A 12,701-nucleotide genomic window follows, 5' to 3' on the forward strand; every position below is an offset into this window, starting at 1 on the left:
AAGAAGACATATTAGCAAATTTAAAAAAATGTTTAGAACCAACAATTTTTTAAAAGAAAATATTAAAAAAAACAAATGGTTGCGTACTTCTGCAAGGGAGAAGTGAGGGGGGAGCCACCGCGTGGTTGACGGTATATCAGACTCCCCTCTCTCCCTCCTCATGTCCCCCTGCAGAAGTAAGCAATCATCATTTTTTTTAAATATTTTATTTTTGAAAATTTTATTCGTTCTAAAAATTAATTTAAATGTGCCAATATGTCTTTTTGCTCAAACTGATCATTGTGGTTTCGGATGCGTCAGGGTTTAAAGAACATCCTGTATTTATATGAATGCATTAATTATGTCTATCTCAGTTTACTTTGAATTGCTTAATAATTCTATATTATCTTTGATTCAAAGCTGTATGTCGTGCCATTCGTACCATTTTACGCTGCTTCACAGTTACTGACTGCTGCGTATAAAACACTATTTCTCACCAAATTAAACCTAAGATCCAGAGTCTCAGTTGAATGGAACACAAGATTGATGCTTAGAGCCGCATTTAGTATAAAAATATAAGGTAGACATTCATAGGTATATGAATGCAAAAAAACTATTTTTTTATGGGGGTTCGTCAGCTACTTTTAAAACATCAATTTTTACCTGCAGTGCCATCTATCGGATTTCGAAAGCAAAATGTAAAATTTAGGGCCACTTTCATCTCTTTTCATTTATAAAACAATGTCTTGCTTACGTAACCTACCTATCAAGGAAAGTCTATTACCATAGAATCGGCGTTGCGTTTTAGCATAGATTTTTAAAACCATAAACAAATTTTACGCCAAAATGGCGATACGTGAAGTCAGCGCCCGGTAATTATTGTTTCATATGACTTTTAAAAGCTTGTTTTCGCTTATCATGTAGGCATATAAGTTTATTTTTTGTGTAAATGTAAGTATTTTATCGAAGCCTTTTATTTTCGTTGTTATGTTGTATTTTTTCTCTACATTCTTGGTTTACTTTCTTATTATTTAACATGTATTTCTTTGCTTACGCTCTACGGAAGGCGGTATGTGGAAAGTGTAGTAAATAGTAAATAGCTGAGCTCTGTTACATATCATATTGTAACTGACATTTAAAATTACACATAGTTCAGACAGCAGCTTTCACGTCTTTTTACGGTTACAGGTGCGCTGAAGATGCACCTGAGTGTTCCATCCCGTCTAGATAAAAAGAAAGGAGTGAAAAAACTATCCCTGATTAAAAATGACAGAAAGAGGAGCTATACAAGTGATAGTGAAAGTTTGGAGGGTGATAATGTAAGAAAAAATATTTCTGTAACTCGGCCGTTTCAAAGTCTCACAACTGGAATCAAACGACCACTGGAAGACAAATCCTCTCGAATTAACGTCAAATTTTTCATAACTACTGGTAAGTGATATTTGAACTCTTAGGAATTATTGGTTTCTTATATTATTTATGTCAAATACTTCTATGTATTACATGCTTGAATCTGATGTGAGTCTACTATTTTTTTATGTTTCGCCTTATTAGGGTATTTTCAAACGAATGTGAAGATTGAGTCTACTGCATGTCTTTATATCTTCGTTTTCAGCTTTGTTTTCTCACTGCTGGATAAAGGCCTCAGGCCTCTTCCTAACGTTTCCATTTTTTTCTATACCCGCTTTTATCATCCATGTCCTACCGGCTATCGAGTCAATGTCGTCGGCCCATCTTTTTTGTGGCCTTATATACTGTTATACTAGCCTACTTAAATAATAATTTAATAATATCTTGTCCAATTAAAAAAAAAAGAGCCCACTCAAATCAGGGTTTGATTTAATTTTAAGATTTTAACACGGAGTTCTACAAAATAAACACCAACTCCATTGTATGTTTTCTTAAATACTTAATTTTTCAAGCATTCTTTGGCCATTTGTTGTGGCAAGCATTTTGGCAACTCTTGTCCACCTTGAAATCAAATAATTATCTACACCGCAAGACAAATAAATTTACGAGTTCTCAAAAAAAACTAAAATTGACATATAATGAATTATTCTTGATATTTAATTAGTTTTTTTTATATTGTTTGACATATGTGATGACTACTCGTTATTTCAAGGTTAAAATAAAAAATCTTACTCATGAATTGTACTTAGAAATTGCCATTATATATCAGGTATCAGATTACCCGAACCTTAGAGACCCATAACGGTTCATTTATGGTCGAGTGTTTGTGATGGAATAATAAAAGACATGTTATTTTTTAATTCATATTTAAGAAGTAGGTTCTTATCGCTTTATTTTAAATTAAAGTATTTTACATTTAAACATATTTATAACATTTAAAAATATTTAGTACTTAGTGAATTCACCTTTATTTTTTATAACATGTAAAATTCTATTATTTAGAGAAGCGTAAAGCGAATCTAAAATTTCTGATGTTATTTCTTCTTCCCAAACTTGAATTAAGTTTTTTTTTAATTCCTCAATGTTTTTTGATTTTTTTTTCCCGACTTTTTTTTTCATAATCGCCCATAAATTTTCTATCGGGTTCAAATCAGGGCTATTCCCGGGCCACGTCAACGATTTTAAGCCAATTTTCTCCTTGAATTCATTGATCTATAAAAAAACAATAAATTATTTATCATGTGGTCACAAAATGCATTTAAAAATATATATATTTGTACTCACAGTGCGGGCTCTATGGCACGGCGCAGAATCGTCCTGAAAAATTGGGTCCGCGGTATACTGCGTAATGTCCTCGATTGTTGGAATAATATGTTTTTTTAACACTTTTTTGTACTGAATGGCATTCATCGTACCCTGTACAAAATTTAGAGGTCCTAAACCGTATGCTGTCATGCACCCCCAAATCATCACGTAGGGTGAATGTTTAACGGTTCGAGTGACGCACGACGGATGATATCTTTCCCCACGTTTTCGTCGAACTATCTTTCTGCCGTCTGGACCAAAAAGGTTGAATTTTGATTCATCAGAGAAAACAACATTTTGCCAATCCTCCAAGGTCCAATTCTGGTGCTCTTTCGCCCAATCCAGTCTAGCCTTCTTCATTTTGTCCGTGAGTAATGGTTTCTTTGCGGGACTCCGTGCTTGGAAACCATGCTCCAACAGCCGCCTGGACACTGTTTTTACTGAAAATGTTGATGTGCTGGTAGACTGCACCTCTGCGTGTATTTCAGGTGCCGTTAAAAATCGATCGCGCATAACAATTTTTTTTATTAAGCGATCATCTCGGGCAGATGTCACGCGCCCCCGTCCGCTTCCTTTTTTCCGTTCTATGGATCCAGTTTCTTGGATTTTTTTTAATAAAAACCTCACTGCACCTTCTGAATACCCAACTCGACGAGATATTTCACAATTAGATATGTTTTCTTGCGACAATGTGATTATTTTGGATTTTATCGCAATCGACATTTGCTTTGCACTTTCCATGATTGTTGTGTTATGTTCACTCAAACGCGGGTAAAACAAGACTGTTGAGACATTTTAAAATGTAAATATTGTAGAAAGGTGACACATAGTGTCCTTAATTTATTAAACAAAAGAAAGAGGTATCGATAAAGGATTTCTTAGAAAAAGGGTTCAGTAAAGTCAAGGGGCGCGGTAGCAGGTAAACTCGTAATTTTTTTTGTCTTGCGGTGTACATGTGCCCAAAGCACAATGAATGAGAACGACTCCCTAAAACAGAATCTAACTCCTCATTCATTTGAGTACGGGTAAATGTCGTTTTACGCTGGGGTTCCGTTCCGAGAGACTCCGTTGTAAAAAAAATCGGCGTAAAATGAACACAAATAATGGAAGATATAAGGTTAGGTTCCGTGCCAAAATTCTAAGAACAGTCTAACATGTTTATTTCATACATATCCTATATATTTTCATAATAAATTATAAATGTATTTTAAATACAGTTTAAATTCGTTTACAAAATAAATAATAATCTCTTGATATAAATAATGTTTTTTTTTAATAATATATACTAACTCACCAGTTCGTCGGTACTAAATTAAATTCTCAAACTTTTGTTAAAAAAACATCCAATTTCATTTGCTTTGATTGTTGCTTCTATTCTTGCAGAATCATAGCATTAAAAAATAAGTGTTCTTTTAATTTTAATAATAATAAAATAAAAAATATAATCATACATTTTTATTTTTATTCAAAACAAAACTAATTTGGAAACAATTTCACACACACAATAGGCTGCTCGCGTACTAGGTAATAGAATAAAACAAAGTGTAAAAGTGTGTCTGCTATTAGAATCGCGGCACCTACTGTTGTCTGGTGTCGGCCAAACCGGGGAATACCACGCCGACACCAACCGGCATGATTGTAAATCGGCGTAAATCGAACCGGCGCAATACGACATTTATCTGTACTTGGGTATTTTTTGTTTCCCTAAACACAGTATTTGTTTCAGTTTTATTTTTTTATAAATCATTTGAATAAAATCACAAATTTTAACATATGAAAATTAAAAATTATAAAAAATAAAATAAAATTTAGAATAACTTCTCTGTTTGTGATGATATATTATGTAGTATGATGTTGATATATAATTAATATTTCTGCATTATATATTATTAACCTCTGGATCGTATCATAGTGAAGAAAGGATTTCATTAAGTTTATTTGTAAAAAAATATAAGTATATAATATTACAACTAAATACAATTTTTGTATAAATATAATAAATGCAGTCGAACGTGTGTTCACATATTTTATTTCCACATAATTAACAAAGATTAATAATAAAATAATGTGACCTCACAGGGGTTACCCGTGCCGAGGACACTTAACAATATACTTTTGAAAAAAATATTTTTACATGTGTGAATATACAAAGAAGACTTAATATACAGAGATAATTAACAAAATGTTCAGACAGTTTTATACACTACCTATTTATGTTTATATTTCATTTGTGTTTACTCAAATTATTTATATTAAAAAACACACAATCAAAGAACAAAAACATAAAATATAATTGATGAACAATATCTAAACATAAAAGATTGTATGTCGTATGTATTGTTTATTGTTTGTGCAATAAACTTGGTTATTAACATATTACAACAGAGATGAAGAACATTTTAACATAAAAATTTTAACAAATTTGGTTATAACGATCGCGGAAATAGCGAGATCTCGGTTATAATGTGCATAGCTCTAAATTAAAGTGGTTTATACAAATTTATAAACATAAAAGTGTAAAATGTCATACCACAAAGTGACAAATGTTTTTGATAGCAATAATATTTTTAGTAGTTTATGAATGACATCCTTGTTTCGGGGGTTTTGTTGTTTTTCTTTTTTTTTTTGTTATGTTCAGTGCACAATGAACATTACTATTGGGTGATGTCAGATAAGTTGAAGCCTAACCCTTGAATTGTAAACATGACTACTAACATGTAAAAGTGTTTTAATTTGTCAAAAAGTGCCAATTATTTCCAAAATATAATGTTGCAAGAAAAATGTTGAAGTGTGTAAAAAGTTTTCTAAATCCTTATCCACAGTGTCAACATTGTGAAAAAATATTCATGTTTATTTATCTGCAATTGAAATTTAGAAAGTGGTATTTTTTATTTTTTAAAACAAATATTTGCGCTCTTATGATTTACCCAAATATTTGATTTTGAGGGCCATTTTCGACGAGTTGTAAATAACTCACTATTAGAAAATGGAATCGAGTTAGGGTAGAGTGGGGTTCGAACCACGGACCTTTGGTCCGTGAGTCCGAGACACTAGCCACAGGACCACAACCCGATCGAAGTTTGTAAGCATTTATTATAATTTTCAATAGTGACAATATGCAATGGCGATTATATTTTAAAAACCTTCCTCTGGTATAACGAGTAATGCTTATGACGAACAAGTTCAGTCCCGTCTTATTTTAGTTTTATAATCGTATACGGCTAAACTGCCTTTTACTTATAATATAAACATATTTGGTTTAATAACTACGTCTTCCTCGTAATAACCAAGTTTGACTATATTTATATTAATGCTTCCCATTATGCAGAAAAAAAAAACAATTCTTGTGTACGTAATGGAAAGTGATGTCTTACAATTATGTGTTTATTTTATTTTTTATCGAGTATTAAAATTTTTCACTAGGATGCATATCGGTAGCTGCTGAAAGGAAAATGTTTGAAATGTAGAGTATTTCAATAGAGATGGTGCGAGACTGCTTTTTCAGGATGCGTGACCTTTGCAGTAGAGACTTTAATTTAGACCTTCGAATGCGCATTGTACGATATTATGTCTTCTCAGTACTTTTTTATTGCATCGAAATGTAGACACTCACCCGAGAAGAATTAAAGCCTTTGATGTGTGGTGCTACAGGAGGATTTAAAAATCTCTTGGGTGGACAGAGTCCGGAACGGTGAAGTTCTCAAACAGATTTTTATAAAGAGGTACTGAGGACCGTAAAGAAAAGAAAACTTCAGTACTTTGGGCATGTGATGATAAGCGAAAAATATAAATGCATACATTATGATATATTGCTCGTCACTCCAACACCGTTTATTTTATATCTTCCATTATTTTGTCTTGTGTGCTAAAGTATGAGTTTTGTATTTTGCTTTTATGACTATACCGCAACCCTATTACACCGCGGTCTGTCTAAATCTTCCATTTTGCAGGAGAGCGAAAATAAACTTTGAAATATTTATTAATGCTCGTAACTTAATGCATATTGAAATTATAATGCCAGGTATTTTTTGTGGTATTTGCTCACTTGACTGTTAAATTATGAGAAAAACACTGTAGCATCATAATTACTGCAGTGTTCTTCTCGATATATTACTCAGTTGATTTCAAAGAATACTGAAGTTTGTGGTATATTTTGCTCAGAAAAAATCAAAGAGTTCTTCCAAGAAAGAGAAAAAGAAAGTGGTTAAATTGCATTCATAACTCAAAACAGCCAAATTTAGCCTTACGATAGTATACTTCTCGGGGTGCGATATTTTCCCTGTGTGTTTTTCTAAAACAATAATAAAATTTTAGAAGGGAAACCGGTAGTATCAAGTATCGGGCAGCATCGGCTCGATATGTTGAATGGCTACCACAACGAGGGCCGCTGTGGGGTGGCCACACTGTCCAACCTCGGAAACACGTGCTTCCTGAACAGCATCCTGTACACGCTGCGCTTCACGCCCAACTTCGTGCACAATCTGCACCATCTGGCGGGAGAGCTGGCGCTGGCCGAGGCCCGGCTGGGACAGGCCAAGGCGCGCAGTTCGTCACTGGGCCGCAACCTCGCGTCGCTGGCCGCCGGCTCCCGCTCTTGGAGCACTAAGGACCTGCAGGCTGTGGGGCAGGCGCATGACATACCCAAGTCCGTCATACAGGTACTTATATTACTACTACTATCACACTGTCAAACTTCGCATCGCTGGCCGCATTTGTAAATTAAATATACAGGCTCTGGTTACTTGCCCAAGTGATGTTCAAGGTTATCCTCTGGCCGCAGATAACTCGCTACTGTGTTTTGGCTCATTTTCCTTTCCAGTGTTCCTGGTGTGCCGTGGACTTTTGACTTTATGGTCACTATGAATAAGGGCCATAATCCAACTGAGATTTAGGTTTAAATTATGTCAAATATATCCCCTATTGCCATCTGTTGAGATTTGTTTATATTTTTTATGATTCTTATCTAAAAAATACAAAAACTTAGCCAAGTTCCAAATCAAAGCGAGCATTCAGTCTATTTTAAAAATTTATATATTGATGAGAGTATGGTAGTTTTTCAAGGTAAATTAAGTTTTAAGCAATATATCCCGTCGAAGCACCATAGATTTGGTGATAATATTATTTATTGTGGTGAAGACAAATGTATAAATGTTGTGTTGCAATATTTCCAGGTGGCAACAGAAAGAATGCACGAGCTGTACGCTGGATTGCGTGCAGCGGAGATGAGGGACAGTAGCGAGCCGTACCAGGCCGAGACCTTCCTGACAGCTCTGCGTAACGTGAACCCCATCTTTGAGGGTAACCAGCAGCAGGATGCCCACGAGCTGTTGATGTGTGTACTGGACAGTATACGGGAGACTTGCAGGTTTCTGCAGAGACGGTTCAATCACCAGCCTGAGATACCTAATGGGTAAGTTTTCCTGGAATACCATTTCTTACAACAGACGCGTCTCTTCTGCACGAGCCGTTTTTATACATAAATATTATTTGATTATTATTTTTCTTAACTTGCATTGTTACTTATTTCAGTTCAACTTCAGTATTTTAAAGAAATTATGACCACAAACAGGCCAAGCCTTCCTATTATATTTTTTGTTATTTTCATTTTTATATTCTATATATTTAGTTTATAAACATCCTGAGGGCTCTTACAATATATAGTTAAAAAGTATGTAAAGTATTATAGCAATTGACATAAAATAGAATCATAATTATTTATTTATTTCACTTAATATATTAATAATTATTTAAAAAAATGAAATTAAGTAAAGATGAATGGAATTAAAAAGAAGAGAATTGAGGGGATGGCCATTTAATGGAAAGGATAGCTGTTTTACTTGCAGCAGGAGTGGTGTGGAGTAAGTCCTACAGCTCAGCGTAATTTAATTATTTTGTGCCAATCTTTGATATTTTTTGTCATATTTAGTATTTTTATGCTTACAGTAGTAAACCATTTTTTTGTTTTTACACATGTTGTTTACTTATATGTGAATGAAGTAGATTTAGAATGATCTTATATAATATGTGGTTAAATTATTTATGTTTTTGAGGTTTCGCAGAAAGTATATCATTTGGTTTAGAATAACTTAGACGCTATTTCTAACAATAATTATCCATACATAGGAATCAAAGCATACAATAAGTATAACACATGTGAGTCATTACAGTGATTACAAAACTAATACTGTATTCAGATTAAAATAAAAAGCTCTTCAATGTTTTATTAATAAATTATTATTTTTATTTGAAAAAAGGCAAGCAGGCTTTTCTGCCTATAATAATGAACTTTGAACTTGGTCAGTAACATTAGAGTAAGATTTGTACTCCACCTGTCAAAAAATAAATATTGGCTTAATTAAAAACCTTGGCTTTGTCAGCTTCATTGTACAGTGGTTAGCCTGTCGTGTTTGCCTACCGTGCAAGAGGTCTCGGGTTCGATTCCCAGCATGGTTGACATGAAATACTTATTTAAAAAGGTGTTTTTACGTTATAATATTTCTTAGTCCCTGGACTGGCACCTGAAGCTTAAGACTGACTGATCATCTTACCTTCATGTAACAAAAAACGATCAAGAGAAGCTGCGATTGGTATACCAATGCAGTGCTCTACGCACCATAAGGTGTGGAAAGGGGAATAAAGAAGATTTGTACTACTATTAAAATAATAATCTAGTACTTCAACCAAATCATTGTGCAATTTTGGAAATATTTTATAATTATGAATTTTCAGAAAAATCTTGACTGAACAATTACCTATGGCAGAGCTTGAAGACACATCTCTAGCCGGTTCGAAAACTTCCTTCGGTCGGATAAGGAAATCTTGGAAAAACAAGAAAAAGGCCAAAACTTCCAAACTGGACTCTCCCACCAAGGACCCTCCTGTGATCGAAGAAGAGAACCCCCTCTCCTCTGGTGAATGGTGCCGAAACATCGGTTTTGATTTTGTCGCCGAGGATTTTGAAGGAACCACGGTGTTAAGGACAACTTGTTTGGAGTGTGAAATGGTGACAGAAAGGAAACAGACAATGTGCGATATATCAGTGCCCATCTCTGAGGATAAGAGCGCAGAGTCAGGTGACCCCAGCGAAGTGTATCAACACGCGTGCGTTACCAGCGAGTGTCTACGGGACCAGAACAAATACTGGTGCGATCGTTGTGCGAGGTACAATGAAGCCAGGAGACAAGTCTCCTATGAAACTCTTCCCCGGCTGGTTGTGTTGCAGTTGAAGAGATTCAGTGGCGGAATGGAGAAATTAACTGGATATATGCCAACTCCGCGAAGGCTCGCGTGCTTCTGCGACTCTTGCTGCCAACTCGGTGTCTCGCAACGACCCCACCAATATGCTCTGTACGCCCTAATCATGCACTTAGGACAGACGCTCACGGGCGGACACTATATCGCGTACGCTCGTGCCAACTACGCCCGCTTCTCCGCCCCCTACGTATCCTGCCAGAGGGACAGCCGCAGCGGCGCTCCGCCAGCTGTAGGGGAGAAGCACAACTTCATGAAAAGCTTCTTCGCTCGCAGCAAGAGCAACGGCACAGCCGGGGGCCCGGAGAAAGGTCCGCCGGTGAAGAGGAAGGTCCCCGTAGCGAGTAATGTGAGCGCACCGGTCCTTCCGCCATCAGAGCCGAGTGTCTGCTCCAGTCTGGAGTGTTGCGGTGTGCGAACGGGTTCATCGGAAGAAAGTCCGGAAAGGAACATGTGGTTAATGTGTGACGACGAGACCGTAAAGCCAATTTCGTACGAAGAATTTGACGAACTTCTCTCTTCGAAACCAAAAGTGAGATCCGCTTCCACTCCGTACCTACTTTTTTATGTTAAGATAGATTCTGATTAGTACACATATCAAAATACTTGTCTAGGAATAATTGAGTACATTTCCGCGTTGTGAAATTAAAATATCTTCTTTTAATGAAACTAGAATAAAAGGATGTACATATTTTTAATTAATCGGCACCTGAGAATCCACCTGACAAGAGTGAAATCCTGAAAAAACGGGGTCACTGTTTGACTTGTGTTTTTGAACGAATTCCTATATTTTTATGAAATTTTCTATAAATCACAAAATGTAAGAATACGTTTAGTAAAAAGTATTTTTAAAGTGTTAAAAATCAGGTGGAACTCATCTGTTTCCTTACAAAAAAGAAGGGTTTATCATGAAATGGAATCCATTTCACCAACAACGCATATAGAATTCATGAAAATAGATCGACTGATATTTTGTGACAGTTAATTATTGTTTTTTCAAAGTAAATGTAAACTGCAGAGTTCCCAGTAAATATTTTTGATACCGGACAAAATACATTAGCGATCCCACTCACTGCCAGACAGTTTGGTTTAATTACTTTGGGGTACTGGTGTGCTTTTTGGGTTTCTAAAGTATAACCATGAAAGATGGCGTAAACTTTGTAATGTTGACCTTTAAAAGGGAAAGCTCCACACCCGACCGTTACTGCAACAAGACAATGCGAGATCACATACAGCACACAAAATTAAGGGAGTTTTAAGTGATTGGGAATTACTGCCACTCCCACCTCATTAACTGGACCTGGCACTCGGCGACTAAAATATTTTTCCAGAACTCATAAAACCTCTTCATGACCATAATAATCCAAAATTTCCATTATTTTAGAAACACCCCTCGTACATAATTTGACACACATCACTAGATAGATGTTCCATTTTATAACTTAAAAAAAAAAAATCTGCCAGAGGTAGATTCAAAGTAGGTTTTGAGGTTTAAAAATAACATTTTATTAAGAAAGTGCGAGGTGCACATTCATTCTGGCTATCCTACCCCCAGAACACTAATAGGTTATATAATAGATAATTTAGAAAACAGGGAAACTGTTCACCCTCTTATATCAGGCTGTAGAGAGTTGTTAATGTATTTCTTTTTGTGACAACAGCGACAAATATTTTTTGTTAAAATAGATTAGAGAAGTTTGAATCGTTTAATAAAAATATACCTGAGGTAAAATTTAGTTAGATGGTACCATATTATTCTCAGGTGTCGTATTGCAAATTCTGTTGAACAGAATAATGAACAAATATTAATGGCACTTGTAAGTAGGTTTTTGTTTTTTGCAAGATGCAGTGGTGCTATTTAAATATTGTATTCTCAATTCCTTTATGAAACAGTAATATTTTATTTTTTTAATATACGTTGTAATAAATGTGCTCGGATGGAATTGATTTCAATTGTTCAGTCGTCCATAGAATGTCTATTGTTGTCATTCTTTTATTTTATTTTTATCTTCGATTCATTGGTTGTTTTTTATATTTAAATGTTTGTATCCAAAAAAAAAAATGGTTGCATGTTCTTATCTAATGTACTTTTGAGTTGTAAAATTAAAATATTTGCCTCAATGTTTGACCACAAAGTTAATGCTTTAAATATTAATAATGAAATATTTCAATTAACATTATTACCAAGGATAAGTCATTACAATTCACTTGTAAGAACAATGTAGCTTTTTCATTACTAAAACACAATTAATTATCCATTGAGTTTTTGAAATAGACACTTTTTTATTCAATAAAAACATTATACATTCATTAGTTGATTACAGAGACACAGTTTATAGCGACACCACCAGGAACAAACAACCCATGCCTGTGAACAATATATCCATTAAAACATAATTAAAACGTAATTTGCAAACAGTAAACATTCACATCAAGCACCTCTCACCCACTTCCCTGCGATGTGTTGAAAAATGTATATTTTCAGAATAATAGATTTAAAAAATAAATTTAATACCCTATTTTAATGACGGATGTCAATAGCTCGAAGAAAATGCTTAAATTGTAATAATCCTGTTCGAGAAAGCGAGTTTTGAATCTTGGCCATTGTCAAATGTCTCTGTGATAGTAGCATACAGAATTTGAACAGTTGGATCACATGCATGTGCGTTAGTCTATGTCGAAGTGCTAAATGATGTCCAAGGATTTATGGCGTTACTTTTGAAGATACGTTGTAATAATGTAAAATGAATTCAATT

General features: G+C 34.7%; 1 protein-coding gene across 1 annotated transcript; it reads left to right on the plus strand.

The window, feature by feature from the left end:
- The first annotated feature begins 816 nt into the window (after positions 1–816).
- On the plus strand, positions 817–12,242 carry Usp1 (ubiquitin specific protease 1). The gene is made up of 5 exons (XM_088228541.1): positions 817–851; positions 1,168–1,410; positions 7,009–7,352; positions 7,866–8,104; positions 9,424–12,242. Exons 2-5 carry the CDS (start codon positions 1,179–1,181, stop codon positions 10,532–10,534), a joined length of 1,926 nt encoding a protein of 641 aa, XP_088084667.1. The 5' UTR covers positions 817–851; positions 1,168–1,178; the 3' UTR covers positions 10,535–12,242.
- The last annotated feature ends 459 nt before the right edge of the window (positions 12,243–12,701 follow it).

This window comes from Micrasema longulum, unplaced genomic scaffold (genome assembly GCF_059751315.1).
Source record: "Micrasema longulum isolate JH-2025_06_02 unplaced genomic scaffold, ASM5975131v1 h1tg000594l, whole genome shotgun sequence".
Taxonomy (NCBI): Eukaryota; Metazoa; Arthropoda; class Insecta; order Trichoptera; family Brachycentridae; genus Micrasema; species Micrasema longulum.

Coding starts and splice junctions, on each gene's coding strand:
- Usp1 (XM_088228541.1), top strand. CDS start 1,179: ATGCACCTGAGTGTTCCATCCCGTCTAGATAAAAAGAAAGGAGTGAAA. Junction 7,353..7,865: donor TACCCAAGTCCGTCATACAG/GTACTTATATTA, acceptor CAATATTTCCAG/GTGGCAACAGAAAGAATGCA. Junction 8,105..9,423: donor CAGCCTGAGATACCTAATGG/GTAAGTTTTCCT, acceptor ATGAATTTTCAG/AAAAATCTTGACTGAACAAT.